Raw genomic sequence first — 19777 nt, 5'->3', positions numbered from 1 at the left:
CATCCCATTGTTGTAGATGGAGATTTGGCTCCATTGAAGCACGTGCGCAACCCATCCTCAGCATTACCCAATGTTCCTCCACCATCACTTTTGGATTCATTTTCGTAGAGAACAAGTGTTTTGCAGAACACAAATATTATGATTATTCTCATTATGTTCAACAGACAAGCATATCGTCCCAGAGGCTATGGAAGTCAACCGTGCCGACGCGAGAACAGCTTCAGGGGGTATCATTGCTTTCGTGAAAACGTGTGCGCGCTGACAATGTCGTTCAAAGAACCCGCTTGATAACTTTGTACACAAGAGCTCTCTTCACATCAGCTCCCTCGGCCAGTCCCCCGTCCCTCCCCGCCCTGGATTGGCCCACCTTCTCCGAGAGTTGTGCTGGCGAGTGATAACCCGCCATCAGAGACCCTCCATTACGTGTTGCAAGAAAACAGTGTCACAAAAGAAACGGTGTTGGTACAGTGAGTGCTTTTGGTATCGGCGACAAACGAACGTGTTGGGGGGGTGAAAAAGGGCGTATGTGCTCGCTTTTGATCAGGCCCCGCGAGTCTCGAAACGGGTCTAGACTTGGGTTTCAGCGGTGCTGCTGGTGCCGCTGGCTTTCCTGTGGATCATGTGGACGTGGTGCTCGGTGGTGGCAGAGGTGGTCATCAGGGCAAAGACGGTGCTGACCAGGAAGAAGAAGGCGGCAATGAAGGTAAAGGCTTCGGTCGTCTTCCAGCAGGCCTTGTATCCCTTGCCAATGTTCTCCTCCCAGCCGACCCAGTTCTTGTTGCAGTCCCACTCAATCAGAGCGCCGAATGCGGAGAAGAATGCCAGGCTGAAGATGAAGTTGATCACGGCAAAGCAGATGGGGAACCAGTTGTAGGTCCAGATGGCGATGCTTCCGTAGATGATGGCAAAGCCAGCAAAGATCTCGGTGAAGCACAGACGTGCGCCGGGGTACTTTTCTGTATCTCTCCAATGGGCCAGGTACCAGCTGACGATACCAAGGATGATCTAGACAAGTCAATGTGTTAGCCCGTGTTCTTGTCCGGCCCAGTCACCCGCTCACCCACTCGATCAACCCTCGGGAAGCGGAACAGGTCAGAGCGGGATGACTGCACCAGCCACCAAAAGTGCCAACTGGGAGGTTTACTTACCCCACCAAACAAGGCCTCAGCCTGGTAAAGGAATCTGGAGGTGTTGCGGATGACGCCCTCGCTGGGTTTTGACATCTTCTCAAACTTCATCTCGATGGCTACTTAACACTCAAATGGTGTTTGTCGGAAGCGTAGAATGTGGCTTGTTCTTTGGACGAAACAGAAGATTCTGCTGTCTATTCGAGCTTGTTGATGAATGGGGGCTGCCACCAGATCCAGGCTTCTCGCATTGTTTATATAACTCTCGTCGCATCACGTCGACGACATGCTGCTGAAGCAAAAGATTGGAAGCCACATGGCCAGTAACAGGCTAATCACACCATCCACAGTGAGATGATAATGGTGCGACCGCAGCTCCTCCACGAATGGAGCGGCCATGGAATTTTCCTGAAGGTCCAGTAGATGGACGCAACAGTCGACATGCTGGGCTCGCTTGATTCAGAACGTGAGAATCACTCGCACGGGTTGCGGTTCGAGGACCAAGGACGGTAGAGGGTGCCAGTGGGAAATAGTATTTCCATCAGGTGAGGGCCAGTTTTGCGCTGGTACTGCCAGCCAAGTGGCATGGGAGCGGCTTGCGGATCGCGGGCTTTTTCCGGCTTTTGAGTCCCGAAGCACAAATCATCTCATGATTGCTTAAAGCCTGTTGATGCGGGACCGCCTGAGGAATCTACAATGGTACATTGGCTTGAACAGGTACATTGCTTTCAGACGGTGCAAAAGGATAACTTTATCAGAATGATGAGACCCCGGCATCCGCATCTCATTGAATCTTTAAAAAGTCGTAACACAGGCTCGGGCGAGTTCAGCGATCATCTTCTGGAAATATAGTCATCCCCAGCATATCCAAGAGAAGACTGTTCGTTCTAGTGAAGCCGTCAGCGAGAGTCATGAACAAGACAATTATTGCCCCGTCCGCCATGCGGCATCCAAGCCAGTACTCTATCTCACTGGCGCCCGCTCCTCCTCCTGCTGAACGGTGCAATGGGAGATTGGGCGTTGGCGATGACTTCTCCTATGCCAGAAGGAAGAAGAAGAATCCGCGAACCATTCGCGCTTGTGATCTTTGCAGGATTAAAAAGGCCAAGGTTCGTCCATCATTGCATTCTTCTTCACCTGTGGAAAGAGGTTCTGATCAGCGATTGCGACGACAGTGCGACGGAGACACACCGTGTAAAAGTTGCATCCGACGGGGAACCTCGTGTACATACACCCATGTACGGAGAAACTCCCGGCCTTATACAGTATTGGCGTAAGTCGACACGATTGCGCTTGATCATGCCTGTAGCTGATGGGTTGTGAAGCTATGCCGAAATGCTAGGGCGACAACAAGCCACCCTTATCGAAGCCATCCAGATACTTCATCACCGGCTCATAACGGGTGAGGCAATGGACGACCTTGCCGCCCAGCCCATGAAAGAGGACTCGAGTGTGAATGACATCCTGCAGCATCTTGGGTTGACTCCGCTCGACCTCTCCGAGGCTGACAGCGAGCACGGCGGAAGATACTCACAGTCAACCGTCTCACCGGCCAGCTCCTCCACCACTCCCCCTGCCAGTGCCGGGGACTGTCACCCAGCGCCTCAGCTGGAATGGGGTGACTACCAGGACCCATTGACAAGCCCTGACAAGATGGCTGGTATTGAAACTCCTGCTAAGCGCTCGCAAGGTCAGTCTGTTGGAGGCTTCGAGCCCTTAGCCACGGATGATCCATTCAACTATGACTTTTGGGGCAACGACGGTGGATTGGAGGCCCAGAATTTCCTCGAAACATCGCCGTCGCCTTATGACCCATTCTCAGATGCGCAGCTTGGCTGGGATTTCGCGGAAACATGCCCTCTGTCTTACCTCGCGCCTGCTGGGAAGTCGGGAAATCATCAGAACTTTAGACTTGTATTTTAGTCGCCATCAGCCTCGACGGTGGATGTTGCGAACGGCACCTTTGTTTCCTGGCTCAGGCCATGGCTATGTAACTGATAATATTTCGAGGTTGTGCTGGATCTAGGGGGGGATAATGGTCGGCGTCTGAGTTGTTCAGGTTGCACTATCGAAGCCTCGAAGTTTTCCCGTGATAGAAAAAGGGATCGTTAAAGCGGCAAGTCTTTGCCAAGGCTCCGAACTGTAACTGCGCCTGCAACTGCGGCCTCATTGAACGCGGTCAATAATTCCTAGACGCGACTTTCTGCATGTAACGATCAGTCAAGTGTTTATGCTTGGTAGCTCCCGACTGAGAGCCAGCATGTCGCTTTTTGGTCAACCGGCTTCTGGGTCGGGGACCTCCGGTTCCACCAATCTGTTTGGTGCTGCCAATTTGAATCCCACCACTGATGCGCAGGGGAAACGAAAGTCCATCTTCGACGCTTCCACCTCGCAATCGTCCCAACCCTTTTCCTTCCCAAGCCTCAACACCACGGCTGCCGCCACTCCAAGTGCTGCTCCAGCTGGTGGGCTCTTCAGTCTCGGAGGTCCTGCAAAGACTTCTGCCCCTTTCTCCTTGGGAACAACAACCACCACGGCTCCGTCTACAGGTCTCTTCGGAACGACCGCAGCTGCTGCCCAACAGCCTGCACCAACGACTTCCCTCTTCGGGGCCTCAAACACACAACAACCTGCGAGTGGTACTTCCTTTTTTGGTGGGACCACCGCAGCAAGCACAACTGCGCCACAGGCAACGCAACCAGCAGCTCCCACCCCGCAGAACAATCGAGATGCCGCATATTTCAGCAGTCTCCTCGAGCGTCAAAAGAAGAAGCCGAGACTATGGGCCGATGGCACCGGCCGTCAGAGCCAATTGCCTAGCCTTAGTATGGACCTGGGGGATCTGGCCAGACGTGCACAAGAGATCAGACAACGTGGGGCAAAACAGACGGAGCCTCTGCCCGACAGCCGTGCGCATTATCTGTTAGCCGGCTCCGGGGTTGCTCCCGGCCAGGCTTACAAGGACTTTCAAGCATTAGGCTCCGACGAGTCTGTCCCGGTATCACGCCTTGCGGCACAGGGTTTCGCCGACGAGTCTAGTGCGTATCTCAGAGATTTGAGAGTCAAAGGCCGGGAGGCAATACTGAAGGAGAGCATGGAACGTGTTTATCGTGAAGTCGACAACTTCATCGAGGAAAGCTTGGGCATCGACTTTGAGGAACAGAAGGCCAGGATCATGGAGCATCTCGGTCTGGCTTCTCCAGAAGACGGCACAGGACCCGATGCTGGCAGGTCGACCCCAGGTGGCTTCGGGAAACCCACGGGGCGAGCTAAGGAAGCGGCTTCTGAGGCATCCCGGCCTGCACGAAGTGTGTTTGGTCGCTCTGCTATGGAGAAATCTATCATTGGCACTCCCGGTTCTGGTGCTGGGACGACATCCTTCTTTAAGAGTGAAGGTGCTGCTCCTGTGCCGTCTGGGCCACCACGTTCGAGTTCACAAGTGCAGCGTGAGCTTAGAGCGAAGGAAAAATCATTCATTAGCAAAGTGGAAAACCTCAATCAAGCTAGGCTGCGGGAGGAAACGTACGCTCTTCTGCAACACTTTGCCGAAACTGAAGAGCAAAACAGGGCAGACACCCCCCGGCAAATAGTGGACGCCTACCAAGCCTTGCGAGAAATTACCAAAGAAGGCCAGTCAACAGTCAGGGAACGGCAGTATGCTCAGGCCTATTTGGACGAGACGGTCTCTGCTCCGGCCACCCTCAAACTGAAGAAGCAGATAGTTGAGGGCTCTCGGACCTACTTGGAAAAGGCATTCTGGCGAGAACTGCGATCGCTGATTGAGAAGAATGCGAGAGAAGCGGCGTTGGGGGGACAGCCGAGCGTCATCAATATTGTGCGTGCTTATATCCGACTGCGGGCTGTTCGACGAGATCTCGCACCGGATGGATCAGAGCTACAACAACTGGGCGGCGAGACCGGTGACTACTGCTGGGTCCTCATTTTCTACTTGCTGAGATGTGGTTTTGTCAAGGAAGCGGCCGAGTATGTGAACAACGACCCTGCCTTCCAGTCTGTCGAGCGACGATTTGTCTCGTACTTGACAGCGTATGCGAACAATCCAGATCGGCGACTGGGCCGCAAACTGCAAGACATGATCGACAACGAGTATCAAAACCGTACAAAGGTTGGTCCAAAGAATACGGTGGATCCATACAGGATCGCGTGCTATAAGGTGATCGGAAGATGTGACTTGGGCTCAAGACATCTAGATGCAGTGGGGCAGGGAGTTGAGGACTGGCTGTGGCTCCAATTCAGCCTTGCGCGAGAGACCGAGATGTACGAGGAGATATCTGGCGAGATCTTTGGGCTTGAACAGATTTGTGAGACAATCACCGAAATTGGGCAAAAACATTTCCAGAAAAATCAAGTCGAGGGATCCGGCTATGGCACCTTTTTCTTGATGCAGGTTCTCGCGGGGATGTTTGAACATGCCGTGGACTACCTGCACAATTTCAATCCACTGAGCGCAGTGCACTTCGCCATTGCTTTATCATATTACGGGTTGTTGAGGGTATCAGACTTTTCGGTGGCGGGCAACGCGCTCTGTAAGTGTATTCGTTTGCTTCATGTCGTGTCTCAGTGCTGACCCAGGACGCAGTGACATTTTCGACGACGCAGCAACCCATGATCAACTTTGTGCCGCTCGTGGCATATCACACAGGAACTTTTCGAACGGCGCTTCCTGTCCCTGCGGTGGACTACCTTTCCATGCTCTGCCTCAACTCCGATCTCCAACCTGCCAGCCTGGGTCTGGTCCATATCAATGCTTGTCATGAGTGCTTGCGAGAATTATGCCTTGAAACCCGTGAGTTTGCAAAGTTGTTGGGCGATATTCGCAGCGATGGCACTCGGATACCTGGCGCCATCGAGCTTCGGGCCAGGTTAATCCACCTTGACACAAGAGAAGAATTTTTGAGGTCCATTACCAGCCAGTCGGCGGCGATTGCGGATCAGCGCGGGCAAATTGCAGATGCGGTCTTGCTCTATCATCTATGCGAGGACTACGACAATGTTATTAGCGTACTGAACCGAGCACTGGCCGACGCTGTGACGCTAGACCTGGGCGAGGCACCGATGCAACTGCAACCTTTGAAACCGCGCAAAGCCAACGGTCAGAGCGAGTCGTCAAGCAGCACCCAGGGAGGACCTCAGTCGTCATTGTCGCTTACACAATCCACGTCGTCTCCGTTCGAGTTGGGGAAGAACATGATATCGTTGTACAACGAGAACGCCGCATACTTCAATCGCATTTCGAGCGCGAACCGCGAAATTTGTGGGGCCCTCATCCGACTGCTTTCCGTGCGGGAACATCTCGAAGCCAAACCTCCTCGTTATATGACGGCGTTGGAGGAGCTCAACGAGTTGGGCTTGTTACCATTGCGGGCGAATGGATCTATCCCGACAATCCGGGCGGCTGCAACAGCCTTCAGCGCCCTTCCACAAATCCTTGCTCGTTGCGCTGGAGTCAGTGTGGTCTGGGCGGTGCGAGCAATTGGGGGAGAACGAGACAACATCGTACGCAATGGCCGGTGGGAGGCAGGATATGGTGGAGATGCGGATGAAATGAAAGACCAACTAAGTAACATGGCCAAGGACCTGATGGTCTTCGCTGGACTCGTGAAATACAAGTTGCCGGGCCGGGTCTATGACATGTTGACTCGAGCCGGGGCTGAAGTTGGAGGGTTTTGAGGGAGCCCGTATAGAATGGCGCTCTAATGGCACTAGATGCATTGACGAATGTGTTGGAATGATCAAAGACATGGTTGAAGACCTTGTAGCGTTCAATAAACGTGGTCATATGTGTGGGTGCAAGGAAAAGCGAACCAGCAAATCGAGAAACTCATTATATTGAGGATGATGTCGGTGTCTGAGACACTCTGCTGCTTGTCGGTTAGCGGATTCAGCGTGAATACGCGACAGGCGGTACTGTGGCAGTGAATCCAACTCAATAAACACCTATATCGTCAGACTTGTTGCACAGATGGATTATGTATCTGCGGCTCGAAGCATCCAGCTACCCAAAGCAGCCGTGACACTCCTCCCTCTCCGCCATGAGGCTGCGAGGGTGTTGTTGTAGAGCAAGCCAAGCAACTGAGCTGGAGATCTTGATCGGGTCAGTAGAGTTTTCCGATAGGGTCGGGTAGCGGCGCAGAGACTTTCAAGCGACGCTCACCGACTTATGGCCTGCACGTCATGACAACGGAATAACCAAAGATGGCGAGAGCCAAAACCCCGTGCACTGGCCGTATCTGGTGAGGCTGGGTTGGAAGTTCTTAGATGACTGAGCAGATCTGCAAACATATGTCAAGTCATCTTGCACATGACCCCATGCACTTCGGCACTGGATGTGTTAGGGAAACTATGTTTTCTGAAGTTTGCCCTTGTCGGACGATGTTGGACAACTTCGACTTCGTTGGAGGCGCTTGAACTCTAGGTCCATATCAGGTTGGGCTCAAATGGCTTTTGCAAGCTCGACAGTGTCGAGTTCAAGTTCGAGATCGAAGATCGAATACCATCTTCTCAAGAAAGCATTACTGAGAATAAAACGCGGACCAACCTTCCTGCCTGTATCGAGTCCTTGAAAGCAAGAAATACAACTTCCATCCTCCAATTCGTGGACGTAGTCGCAAGCACAGATACCATAGTTAGAGCCAGACGGCGTAACCGTGAGACTAGGGAGCTGATTCCTCTTGCGACAATCGACCTCACAAAGCTCGTTGGAAACCCGCCTGGCGGCGATATAGCGATTCAGTGATGCGGCAAAGGTGGTAGGCATAGCAATGAAAGAAGTTGCGGTATCAAGGATGGCACTTACGTCGCGGACTGGACCGAATATGCCATCAAAGCTGCCACGTGCAATCAGTGAATCATCATGAGTGACTTCGGTGAACAGTTGGCGCTCGACATGTCCCGAGACACCTCCGGTCCCCTAGTTGGTACTGGAGTGAGAACGACATTCCCGAACGTCGACGACAAGGTTGCATTGTACCTTGCATGGCGTGGGCGGGCAGTCGGGCTGCGTTGGCGAGGTACCCAGAGATTGGCGCTTCGAGTGTCTATGACAACGTTGAAATACTGCGGTGGAGTGCCGATGCCGATTGTGTTGAAGCATGAGCCATTGGATATATCTTCGATGGGCAAGTTTGTCTTAATATGAAGCACGAGCTGGCCATAGTTGTTTGATAGAGCTCTTGCATGCTAGGGGAGACTTCCTTGATCGGGACTGCCCGGTGCTTGCTCGAGCTTTAGGCGAAGATGAGCAGATGTATAGCAGTAAAACATGCTCAATAAGACCAAGGGCATCTTCATGTCCATGCTGCATGACTTGACGCCTATCGCCGGGACAATGGCCGTCTCAAGATACGTACCTTACTACATCATGCTGGAGGGTTGGTATCAGCGACAGCGTCCCTTAGAAGAGACTAGTGAGCTAGTGGGCCAACACGCTAAGCTAAGAAGCTCTGCCGGTCGCGGCAAGAGTCGGTTCGAGCCTGATGGTCAGGTGCTCCTGGCCATTTGGGGGCGGCCCCCTTCTCGGAGGGTCGGGCGCTACCCGTGCCCTATTACTTGTGCAGGCACCCCTAGCACCCACGGGCAGAGAGGTACCCGGGTACGTAATCTTATCTGATGTGATCGCCGAATCGCCCTCCGATGCTCGCCCTCTCTGAATCAGGAGCCAGTTACATTGCCCGTTGTGGGTGTTCCCAACGCACCGCTTGTACATAGCCCACTTCCAACCTTGTGTCACCACTTGTGTGCATCCCAACTGCCCTGAGGTCCTCCCACGTCGTGTGTTGTGACGCCGTGTCGTGACCACTTCTTGTTTTCCTTGCTACTGTTGCTGCTACGATCGCCTAGCCATGATTTGGCCCTAACGATGCTATGCTCCTTGGGTCGGGTCAGGCTCCAGATACCACTGCTACTCCTCTCCACCCCTCGTCTACCACCAACCCTGAGCTCGAGCTCTCTACCCTTCCATCGTCCTCTTCTCCTTCCCATGCACAGCAAGATGCTGCCGCGTCTGCTGAATTGGGGCTCCAATCTGAGTCGGGTACTCCTCTCCAACCTCGCCGCGCCCACGAGCCCGTTGACTTCTCCTCGGTGACACAAACCACCCCCCCTCCGATTCAGAGGCCCCGTGGACTACTCTCCCGTGCTTGGAAAGCCATCATGTCCCGCGGGTTGCTTCTAATACGCTCTTCCCCGGCCCTCGGCACCGGTTCCTATGGCACTGTCCCTTTGGTGAATAACAGGGTGGATTCGGACCTGGAATCTGAGGACGAGGAGGATTCGCACCATCAGAGGGTCTCGAGAAAGCGGCGTGGGAAAAGAGTTCAGTCTGCCCATGATCTCCGGGATGATCATGGCAACTTCTCAGATGCGCGACTGATCTACCAACAACGACGCAGCTCAGAATGGGCGCATCGGAGGTCTTCCTCTGTTGGTAGTGAAGTCGGGATGGGCTTGGATGCCAAAACATCCTTCGCCTGTAACTCTGCGATTGCTCAGGGCAAGGCAGAATCTTCCAACTCGAGTGCCACTACTGCAAGTCTATCAGACATTGACCAAGAATACATCCCCTCTGCAGAAGATCCACCCGACAACTCTCCATACCCAGAGGTTCGAGCTTCGGTGCCGGCCACCGACAACACTGCTTTGTCTATAAACACTCCACGAATGTGGGCTCTGTCGCTGTTATTTGCAATAGGCGGCTCAGCTACCAATCTTTTTTTCTCATTGAGATACCCGAGTGTCGCCATCACTCCCGTTATTGCTCTGGTACTGGTTCATCCGATGGGAAAGCTTTGGGATTACCTTCTCAAGCGAACCGACGACCAGCAACAGTTCTTTGTAAATGGCTCACTCCAGAAGGATGACCTTCCAATGTCGCAAACGCGACTTCAACGACTGCGGTTATGGTTGGCGCAAGGCCGCTGGAATGAAAAGGAACACGCTTGCGTGTACATTAGCAGCAACGTCTCCTTCGGATTTGCCTTTGCTACCGATGTCATTGTCGAGCAGCACAAGTTCTACAAGCAGGATGTTCCCATTCTGTATCAACTCCTATTAACCATCTCAACCCAAATCCTTGGGTATGCGTTCGCGGGACTGACCAGAAGGTACCTTGTCCGGCCGGCTGCGATGATCTGGCCCGGCACTCTTATGTCGACAGCCATGTTCACTACAATGCACAAGGACGAAAACAAGCCCGCCAATGGATGGACGATTTCGAGATACAAATTCTTCATATACGTCTGGGCTGCAGCGTTTGTGTGGTATTTCTTCCCGGGACTACTGATGCCGGCACTGAGTTACTTCAACGTCATTACATGGTTCGCACCAAAGAATGTGGTGGTTTCAAACCTGTTTGGGGTCGCTTCGGGACTGGGGCTCTTCCCTATGACCTTCGATTGGGCGCAAATTGCCTACATTGGTTCGCCGTTGCTGACTCCATGGTGGGCTGCTGCGAACGTCGTTGGCGGACTCATTCTTGTCATGTGGATTATCGCCCCGATACTCTACTACCGCAATGTCCTGTTCTCGGGATATTTGCCGATACTATCATCAGCCGTTTTCGACAATACGGGGAAACCCTACGATGTGAGCAAAATCCTCACCCCCAACTTCGTCTTCGATAAACAAGCGTATGACAACTACTCCAAAGTATACCTTCCCATCACATATGTGCTCTCTTATGGAGTTCAATTCGCCGCTCTGTCGGCTTTGCTTACCCATACAACCTGCTGGCATGGCCGCGACATATGGCGACAATCCCAACAAGCCTTCCACGAGAGACAGGAAAAGAGCAGTGCCGAGTACCAGCCCATTCCAGACTCTGCCGAGAATGGCCATTACGAACCCTCTCTGCAAAGGGTTGACAGTCAGTCTATTAAGGCCGGAGGTGAAGACGTCCACAACCGTCTCATGAAACGTTATCAAGACGTTCCAATGACATGGTATGCCCTGACCTTCGTCACCATGTTGGGCGTCGGTATCTTTGTTGTTGAGTACTATCCGGTCCATCTCCCCTGGTACGGCCTTCTTATGGCTCTTGGCATCACCACCGTTCTCTTTGTCCCCGTCGGTATTGTCATGGCCATCACCAATCAACACAGTAGCCTCTACCTAATTTGCCAGCTGATCTGTGGCGTGGTCTTTCCTGGCCGTCCGGTGGCCAATATGGTCTTCGTGACCTACTGCTACATCTCCTCCGCACAAGGTATCAAGTTCTCCTCGGACTTGAAACTAGGACACTATATGAAGATTCCACCAAAACTGCTCTTCAAAGTCCAAATGGTGGCCACCTTGGTTTCCAGCCTGGTACAAATTACAGTGCTCAACTGGATGTTCATCAATATCCCCGGCATTTGCACCCCGCAAGCAATCAATGGGTTCAACTGTCCAATTGCCCGTGTTCACTTCAACGGGAGCATCCTCTGGGGTGTTGTTGGACCACAACGCTTTTTCGGTCCTGGTGCACTCTACCGACACCTGGTATGGGCTTTCCTCATCGGCTTCATCGCACCGATACTTGTTTGGTTAGTGGGAAGGAAGACCGCGAAGAAGTCCGTCTGGCGCAGGATCAATCTCCCTGTCCTTTTCGGCTCTCTTTCCTGGATCCCGCCTGCAACTGGGTTGAATTTTTCGGTGTGGGCCGTGGTATGTTTTATGTTCAATGGCCTTGTGAGACGAAGGGCCCCAGGCTGGTGGGGCAAATACACCATGACCATGTCCGCAGCGCTGGATTCTGGGCTGGCTTTCTCGTTGGTTATCGTCTTCTTTGGCTTTGTGTATCCAGGTTGGATGGAAGGGTTCAAGTGGTGGGGTACTGAGGTCTACAAGAGGGGGTGTGACTGGCAGGCGTGTCCATGGTTGAAGTTGAAGCCTGGAGAGAAATTCGGGCCGTGATTAAGGCATGGAGTGCCTTGAAAAAGGATGCTTCTGGACAAGAACGAAACAAATCCCTTGACATCTCGTCAAATCACAATGGAAGAACAGAGGGAAATCTGGGAATCAGAGACCAAACCGAGACGGTATCCTGATTCAGCAGCAAATACCGAAGCCGGATGGGATTACCGAGATTTGTTATTAGGGAGAGACCCGAATTATGCTATGGCCACTCGGCCAACTCGATATGCGAGAAGCAGCTAGAGATGTGAGTGATGGTCAATCATCTCGCTCTCTCTCATAGCATTGTGAAGGCAGAAATAAGGGAGAACGGCGGGTTGGATATCAGAGAGAAGGGACCCAGCGGGCGGGATTCCATGGTCTGAATCCGTGACATGAAGTTGCGACGAGCGACGAAGCGATTGTTATCTTCACACTTTCTCTTTTGGATTCCCCTATCAAGCAATCAATGATAGAGAAGTTCGCGCTCGGGCGTGTTTCTTCAGCTTTTTCTCGAATAGAGTTCACAATACAGAACTGCTTCGTTCCGACTTGGTCATGGTCTCTTGGCTCCTATCGAGGCCGCCACGTATGCTTCTCCCTCTGCTGTTGAGGGATTTTCATTTGGCGTTCCTGGCGGCAAGCCTCTGCTCCCACCACACCTTGATCCGCTGCACGTCAAAGCCCATCCCGACCAGTCTGGCCTCGTCACAAATGAACCACTCGCCTTGCCCCTGCCCGTCGACTTCGCCTTCCCCGTCGCGGGCTCCGGCTAATTCGGCGCCCTCGTCCTCCGCTTTTTGGCTCCCCGTCTTGGCAGGGTATTTGTTCAGAATCACGTCGCTTTCCCCTTCAGCAGCGCCTCTCCGAAGTCGATGCATGACCAATCCCCTGAACAGCGCTACGGTGCCCACAGCCGGGAGGAATCTTTGCGCGTCCACGAAGACCGCCACCGTGATGCCGGACGTGCGGTGCGAGATGGACGGATCGTGGATCTTGATGTGTCGTTTCGGAGGGAAGGGTGTGTTTGGCCTGTGGATCAGCGAGGGAGATACCCAGGATATCAGGGCGAGGATGGTGCAGGAGTAACCTTTCTGGACGGGGAGGGCGAGGAGCGAAGCGAGGCTATCGATTGGGGCTGCAGACATGGTGTTGGGAGGGCGGGTACTGGGGCCCTCATCTTGAACAGGCGGAGCGAGATCAGTAGTTGAGCCTGTATGGTCAGTTGGCCGATGATGAGGCAGGGCAATGGGACTGTGGTTATGGGCCGCAAGAGCTTCAGGAATAGAATCTATCCCGTCATCGTTGCCGTTCTCTCGAGGAGAGCGGTTTGACGTAAGCAGAAATGGTGTGGTTGCAAAGTGACCTTGTGCCGCTTCTTGGTTGCATTCTCCTCGTGGCTGCAGTTGGCCCCCAGTATTCTCCTCCATGGATACCTGTTGCTGGATCTGGCGAAGTGCGTCCCTGCGCTGATCAAGCCGGGACTGAGACACAAAGATCGTATCGAACCCTTGGTCGTCATCTGTATCATCCTCTGATGCGTCCTGGGATACCTTGTGTGCGGGTTTGGACGACTTGGGGTTGCTCTGCGTCTTTTTGGAAGCCTGCGCTCTGTTGTCGCGGTCACTAGCGTCTCTTCTCTTAGACCCGCCTCTGCCTGAAGCCGCGGTCAAGTCGTCCCTCGAAGCATGTTGCTTCCTGTGAAACATTTCGTCCTGCTCTTCGCGGAGGAAGCCGCCCTCAAGTTCAAGTCCGTCCTTTTCCTCTGATGTTTCCACGGTCTCTCTGTCCCGACCAACCCACGCGCAATCTTGTATTCCCAAATAGATCACTCGACCTTTGCCACTCAATCGAGGCGCGCTCCTCACCTGGAACCTGAGCACTTCAATGACGTCCCCTCGTTGTAGGTCCCCGAGCTGATTTGCCCGACAGAGGAGTGCCGGCGCTAATACGGCTTGGATCTGGAGATGGCCATCCGAGACCGCGAAACGAAAGCACCACGTATTATCTGACCCTTGCGCAGTTTCGTGGTCGTGGTCGTCATCGCCGGCAATGGGAATCTTGTCTGGGTCGTATTCTTGTTCGTCGTCACGATCGACTGCGTTTCTATGGCTACCCGCATGCGCTTTCCCAAATACGTGTTCGACTCGGAGGAGCAGCGATGGTGGGTGCACGCAAGTGCGGAGGAGTTCTGCGAGGCATCTTTTCAACTTGGGCAGGGCGGTGCCAGGATAAGCAAGCATGCTCGAGACGGTCCGGCATTGTTGGCGGCCGTCGTCGTGATGCCAACGACGGCACAGTCGGTTGCTCCGTGGGCTTCGCCGTAAATTGAGGCGCGACGCGTCGAAGCAACGCGCACACGCGACTGAAGCGCTTACTAAGCCCCTTTACCACCCTTTTCTCGACAGCCTCGCAGATCCCTCGCAATTGCTTGCAGGTTCTCGACGACAGTACGTTTTTCTGTATGTCATTCGCCAGTGTCAAGGAGTAGGTCCAGTCCCAGAGGCACTAAGACAATGTCAAAGACATCAGATACGACCAAAAGACTTAGCCCCATTCTTCAACTCTCGACTAACAACAATATTGGCAGACAGCATGGCGTGGATCATGGACAGCGAGTACGTGAGACCCTGCTGATTGACTTGTGCAATCCTGCTCGCATATCAAGCAACGAGACAGGTTCTTTCGGCAATGTGGGGTGAGTCTGCTAGGCAAGCCGCAATCCCGCAGATCTGGGGTAAAGCAAATCTGGGGGAAATAGTAGGTCCCCTCACTCGGCTCCCCATACAGATCTTCATCGTACCGAAGACTGTAATCAGTCCTCTTCCCAAAGCCCCTCTCAACTATTACAACCTCTAAGAGCTCCGCCAGATCGAATCTAGCTCAGTGGAGGAGATATTTCCTTCTACCAACCCTTGTATGTGGCACTGCTTCTGCTTCGACTTCTCGTTTTGAACAGAGATCAGCAATGTCGCCAACCGAGGTCTACAGACCTGCCTTTACAGATCCCCCTGGTACAAACCTCGCCGGCATTCCCGTCTCCAACCTCAGGCTGTCTTCGCCCTATGTCTCCTATGGCCTACCATACCAGGTGGCATGTGCGAAACACGTTCGCGAGACTTTCAAAGCCTCGAGAGTGTACATCATTGCCTCCGGGACACTCTCACGCGAGACCGACAGGCTGAACAGGCTGGTTGAGGCGATCGGCAAGGATAAGATCGTTGGCATCAAGAAGGGCATGACTCAACATACACCGTGGTCGGAGATATTGCGAATCACGGCCGAGGCAAGAGAATCCAACGCCGATTGTCTTGTAACGTTGGGCGCTGGGAGCATCACCGATGGAGCTAAAATGGTGACTTTTGTCTGTTCTGGCAGAACCTAGAGAGTCCTCGATCCAACATACTAATCTCGACATCAGGCGTTGGCAAACGACATCAGGACAGCAAAAGAACTCGCCAGATATTCTGCCGAGAGCACCGACGTACCCTCCACCATACATGAGCCAAAGGTGCCGCTGATCACAATTCCGACAAGTCTGTCGGGTGGCGAGGTACTTAATGGTCCCCGTTCCCCCTTGAACCACATCCATTTCGTCAGACGCTGATGAGACCTAAAGTACTTCAGTCTAGGTGGAGGTACGGATGACTCTACAAAGCACAAAGTGGCATTCCTGCATTCCGGCATGGGTGTAAATTTGGTCATTCTCGATCCGGAGCTATGCCTGACTACTCCGCCGTATCATTGGCTCAGCACCGGCGTCAGGAGCCTCGACCACTGTGTTGAGGCGTTGTGCTCTCTCGAAAGCACAGAGACTTCTGATCGAAAAGCAGAGGAGGGCCTGAGGTTGCTGGTCCCGAGTCTGCTTAAATGCAAACAAGACCCCGAGGACGGCGAAGCACGACATAAATGCCAGATGGCAGTCATCCTTGCGATGGACAACATTCGTGCCGGGATACCCATGGGCGGGAGCCACGCGATTGGGCACCAGCTAGGGCCCCTAGGGGTGGCGCATGGCGTCACCAGCTGCATCCTATGTCCAGCCGTCATGAAATACAATATGAAGCACGCAGACGGGAACTCGGAGATCATCGACCGACAGGCCAAGGTCAGGAACATTCTCTGGTCCGAGCCAGTGGTCGCGGCACTACTGGCAAGTCAGGGCCTTCGCCAGGACACGGCAGATCTGGGCGATATTTTGGACGTCATCATCCGTGCGTTGGGCCTTCCCAGGACGTTGTCGGAGCTTGGGATTGAGAGGGACGTGTTTCCCAGTCTCTCGAATCGAGCGTTGGCGGACTTCTGGTCTCCGACAAACCCGGTTCCGCTGCTCAAGGCCGAGCAGGTTCAGGAGATTCTGGAGGCCGCCGTGTGAGAGACGACGAAGGGAAGTGACCCTCGAGTCCACCAGATGGTCTTTTCAGGAAAGTCATCAAATAAGAGTTCGATGAGAAAATGTGCTTACTTGAACTATCCCTGCTGCCATGTGCCAAATCTTGGTGGTCTCCCCCTTGAACCCCTTTGAGTCGAGTTCTGCAATCTCTTCCTTGGTCGGTCTCCAACCCAGCGCCCGCATGTGGTCCAGAGCCTGGCTTTCCTTCCTGACCCCTACCACCGGTAGTGCTCCTTTGCAGATGTTCCAGTTCATGGCCACTGCCTTGACACCGACACTGTACTTCGCAGCAAGACAGCGGAGCGGAGGATCTCCGAGGCTAGTTCTACGTGCTCCATATCGTAGCTGCTGAATCGGTATTCCTTCCTTGGGTGGCGGGTTGTTCTCGATGTACTTGCCCGACAGACGACCTTGGGCGAGGGCCGAGGAGGATTGGAAGACGATACCGTGTTTCTTGCACGCCTACAGGCATGATTTGTGGCCTTCTGGCATCGTCCTGAACACTTGGTCCACTTTCTTAAGCAGACAGCTTCGCACACACCCAGCATTTCCACACTCGATGCCTTTGTCCGAAGAGGGCCTTGAGAGGCTAAGTTTAGGGTCAACCACGTGGAGGGACTTCGACCTGCTTCCACCAGACTGACGACTTGGAACTGTTACACAACGTCGGGGTGAAGGGGAGGCCACGCTAGTGTGTAACCATGCAGCCAACGTAGCCAGGAAAGTGCAGATATGTACTGGCCAAGCAATTGCGCACCATGTTCGATTCGCAACCAAGCGTATTACATACAAACCTGCTGGTTTAGTTGGTAGCTTGAGACCGTGAGTGCTCCAGATTGTGGCCGGCATGGCTCGACATCTAGCACAGGCTCGCCGCATCATTCAACACCAGGGTCTCAATTAGAGGTTGTGAAATAAGATGTTGACACTTGGATGGAAGCAGGGAGGATCCTCAAACGGGTCAAGCGCATATCGTTGTATGTCAATCTGGCGCACGGACCATGCTACACTCCCCCGGCCTCTGAAACACAACTGTTTCAAAACTTGCGCTTTTACCACGCATCCCCATGTCTTCGGCTGTCAATATCGCCATGGGCTTCTCGCCTGGCCCCTATCACCCGCTTAGGATAACCCTGGTCGTCGACCTGGTCAAGGCGGGCTTATCGATACTGATAGGTCAACAGTCGGCGCATCTATCAAGATCGGCACAGCGGGAGACGTTTCAAAAAAAATCATGTATTCATCAGAATGTGGCAAAGTGCCCTTTGTTGCTTTAGCCAGTACTATGTTACTGAACCTCCCTTTTCCCTTTCCAGCCGCCCCCCTTTTCCTTTGGTTACTAGGCTTCGGATTGCAGTTGAGCTTGCAGCTCCTTCCACGTCGTCGCGACGATGGGACATCCGACGCCACTTCCTGCGCCTCCCCTGAAGTTCTGGAGGGTGACGATGCACGTCTGAAGACGGGTGAGCTGGTCTTGTGCAGAATTGCCTGTGCAGAGAGATTAGCAGGCGGACGTGACGTCGTAGGAGAGCGCGAGACTTTACCGGATGGGAACGCCATTCCGCTTGCGACCGAGGTTTCAAGGGCACTGGTGAAAGTGTTCAAGTCGGGTGGACAGTTGCAGCTGCTCGAGGTCAGAGATCGTCGCTGTACAAGGTGATGCTGGCGTCAACTCACGGGATGTCCACCCCATTGTCGCCGACGCAATTCGCAGTTCCGTCGGTCGCCTTGACCCCCGGAGTGATGCCGAAGGGAGGGATCAGCGAAGTATCGACCGAGCCAGAGTTGCCCCCAGTAGAGGTACCTCCAGTGCCGGCGGCGGCTGAGGTCGCAGCAGCAGGAGGGGGCGCGGCTGTAGCAGCTGCGGGAGGGGCAGCAGAGGTTCTGGTGATGAAGGTGTTGGGGGCGTTGCCACCGCCGTGGTTGAAGGAACCACTGCCACCGCCTCCGCCATGCCCCCTCTGAGCGAGAACGGGAAGAGCCGGGAAGGCGGCGGCGAGGACGTACACAAGAGCGAAGCGCATTGTTGAGGATTTGATGTTGGGGTATTGTGTCGCTGGGTATGCAGTTCAAGAGAGTGTCACACGCACTTCGGACTAGCCGGTTTGTTTGGGCGGTGGAAAGGAGTGTGTGTGGGAAAAGCGAGGGACGGTGTGTATACTACCAGTAGTAACCGCAGAAGGAAAAGAAGCACGACCTGCGCACGGAGTAGTAAGGACTGTGAAGTTCAACGAACGAATTTGCCCAGAGTTGAGATGGGGGGGGGGCAATACGAGATGGGACTGAGAGGGCCCTATATATACATGTTAGCCTGGCGTGCCTGGACATGCAAACCACGCGGCAGACGACAACACTACCGCTCCAAGGAGAAGTGATAGACGGGTTTGCGCAAGCATGGCTGTTCTTTGCGCTCCAGTCTCACAGTCGTCGTGATTCCCTTTTTGCAAATGGCATTGTTGGAGTTGGACGGATAACCCCCTGCGTTTGACACGGCGCAATAGGGGGTTCCCTTTCGCGTTTCACGTTTCGAAGATGCTGGTCTGCCACTCGCGATTGGCTGAGGATTGATCTGCGCTTGACCCTGCATTCAGACCTTCACGTCGCCGGGAGAAAGGGACTCGTGAGTGAGCAACTTTGGAAGTCGCTGCCGTCTGTTTTCTTGGTCTGCTCCGTGGCATTGGGTCTCAGAAAGAGCAAGAACTCGCACCGTGGCGCATACAGAGACCGGGACCTCTCAGCGAGGCTTACCCCGTGTTTTGGAGGGCGCTTAGATAGAGCGAGCCTTGGCATGCAATCCGATAACTGTGATACCACGACAACCGACGCCTTCGCGAAGGATCTGGAATGCCTTCTCGGGGCTGGAACCCACTCCCTCTGGGGGCAAGCGAAGTAAGTGCTCTGTGCACAAAGCCAACTCGAACCTTTCTCCACGATAGTATCAGGGAGGTATCTGACCCACCCACCAGGTACACAGGTAGTCCTACCTCGAAAGTTTTGCTTTGGTCCGCCAAAGAAGACGCAAAATAGCCCAGCGGCGAAGCTGGCCATCCCATTCCTCACCAAGGTGCCGACCATTACTGTAACTCTGCAACGAGTGCCAGATACGACTGTTGGGAGCGCGGCTTTTGTCATAGGGGGTGGCAGGAGGCAGACAAGAAAGTGTCTGACAGTTCAAATGACGACCATGACCCAGCCCAGCACCTGCGAAAAACAGCAAACTCGGCCAAATGACGTTCTCAAATGACAGCCGCGTTTCAGTGGTTAGGATTCAAGCGAATCACAACCTGGAATCACAACCTGGAATCACAACCTGGAATCACAACCTGGAATCACAACCTGGAATCACAACCTGGAATCACAACCTGGA

The 19777-nt window shown here is 53.7% G+C and overlaps 7 protein-coding genes across 7 annotated transcripts; 3 read left to right on the top strand and 4 right to left on the bottom strand.

Annotated features, from left to right (window-relative positions):
* Window positions 1-116: 116 nt before the first annotated feature.
* PV07_03631 (uncharacterized protein) lies at window positions 117-2703 on the bottom strand. Its single transcript, XM_016390370.1, has 3 exons — window positions 2319-2703; window positions 1149-2264; window positions 117-1005 (listed from the first exon to the last, which is right to left on the bottom strand). Exons 2-3 carry the CDS (start codon window positions 1236-1238, stop codon window positions 568-570), a joined length of 528 nt encoding a protein of 175 aa, XP_016252272.1. The 5' UTR covers window positions 1239-2264; window positions 2319-2703; the 3' UTR covers window positions 117-567.
* PV07_03630 (uncharacterized protein) lies at window positions 2069-3050 on the top strand (the record flags this gene model as incomplete). The annotated part of the gene is made up of 3 exons (XM_016390369.1): window positions 2069-2236; window positions 2303-2400; window positions 2453-3050. The coding sequence occupies 3 exons, from the start codon at window positions 2069-2071 to the stop codon at window positions 3048-3050; spliced, it is 864 nt and encodes a 287-aa protein (XP_016252271.1).
* Window positions 3051-3357: 307 nt separating this feature from the next.
* PV07_03629 (uncharacterized protein) lies at window positions 3358-6818 on the top strand (the record flags this gene model as incomplete). The annotated part of the gene is made up of 2 exons (XM_016390368.1): window positions 3358-5674; window positions 5728-6818. The coding sequence occupies 2 exons, from the start codon at window positions 3358-3360 to the stop codon at window positions 6816-6818; spliced, it is 3408 nt and encodes a 1135-aa protein (XP_016252270.1).
* Window positions 6819-8874: 2056 nt separating this feature from the next.
* On the top strand, window positions 8875-12568 carry PV07_03628 (OPT family small oligopeptide transporter). The gene has a single exon (XM_016390367.1). The coding sequence runs from the start codon at window positions 9012-9014 to the stop codon at window positions 12036-12038; it is 3027 nt and encodes a 1008-aa protein (XP_016252269.1). The 5' UTR covers window positions 8875-9011; the 3' UTR covers window positions 12039-12568.
* Window positions 12384-14294, bottom strand: PV07_03627 (uncharacterized protein). The gene has a single exon (XM_016390366.1). The coding sequence runs from the start codon at window positions 14258-14260 to the stop codon at window positions 12638-12640; it is 1623 nt and encodes a 540-aa protein (XP_016252268.1). The 5' UTR covers window positions 14261-14294; the 3' UTR covers window positions 12384-12637.
* A 2155-nt stretch (window positions 14295-16449) lies between these two features.
* PV07_03626 (uncharacterized protein) lies at window positions 16450-16882 on the bottom strand (the record flags this gene model as incomplete). The annotated part of the gene is given in 2 exon segments (XM_016390365.1): window positions 16450-16872; window positions 16877-16882. Coding segments are annotated over 2 exon segments (429 nt in total).
* A 772-nt stretch (window positions 16883-17654) lies between these two features.
* PV07_03625 (uncharacterized protein) lies at window positions 17655-18655 on the bottom strand. Its single transcript, XM_016390364.1, has 3 exons — window positions 18088-18655; window positions 17955-18034; window positions 17655-17898 (listed from the first exon to the last, which is right to left on the bottom strand). Exons 1-3 carry the CDS (start codon window positions 18432-18434, stop codon window positions 17750-17752), a joined length of 576 nt encoding a protein of 191 aa, XP_016252266.1. The 5' UTR covers window positions 18435-18655; the 3' UTR covers window positions 17655-17749.
* Window positions 18656-19777: the final 1122 nt, after the last annotated feature.

This window comes from Cladophialophora immunda (genome assembly GCF_000835495.1).
Source record: "Cladophialophora immunda strain CBS 83496 unplaced genomic scaffold supercont1.2, whole genome shotgun sequence".
In the NCBI taxonomy this organism is placed as follows: domain Eukaryota; kingdom Fungi; phylum Ascomycota; class Eurotiomycetes; order Chaetothyriales; family Herpotrichiellaceae; genus Cladophialophora; species Cladophialophora immunda.
Note: the sequence above shows the minus strand (reverse complement) of the source record. Positions and strands in the feature narration are given on the sequence as shown.

Coding starts and splice junctions, on each gene's coding strand:
- PV07_03631 (XM_016390370.1), bottom strand. CDS start 1,238: ATGAAGTTTGAGAAGATGTCAAAACCCAGCGAGGGCGTCATCCGCAAC. Junction 1,006..1,148: donor CTGAGGCCTTGTTTGGTGGG/GTAAGTAAACCT, acceptor TGACTTGTCTAG/ATCATCCTTGGTATCGTCAG.
- PV07_03628 (XM_016390367.1), top strand. CDS start 9,012: ATGCTCCTTGGGTCGGGTCAGGCTCCAGATACCACTGCTACTCCTCTC.
- PV07_03627 (XM_016390366.1), bottom strand. CDS start 14,260: ATGCTTGCTTATCCTGGCACCGCCCTGCCCAAGTTGAAAAGATGCCTC.
- PV07_03625 (XM_016390364.1), bottom strand. CDS start 18,434: ATGCGCTTCGCTCTTGTGTACGTCCTCGCCGCCGCCTTCCCGGCTCTT. Junction 18,035..18,087: donor GACAATGGGGTGGACATCCC/GTGAGTTGACGC, acceptor GACCTCGAGCAG/CTGCAACTGTCCACCCGACT. Junction 17,899..17,954: donor CGGAATGGCGTTCCCATCCG/GTAAAGTCTCGC, acceptor CTCTCTGCACAG/GCAATTCTGCACAAGACCAG.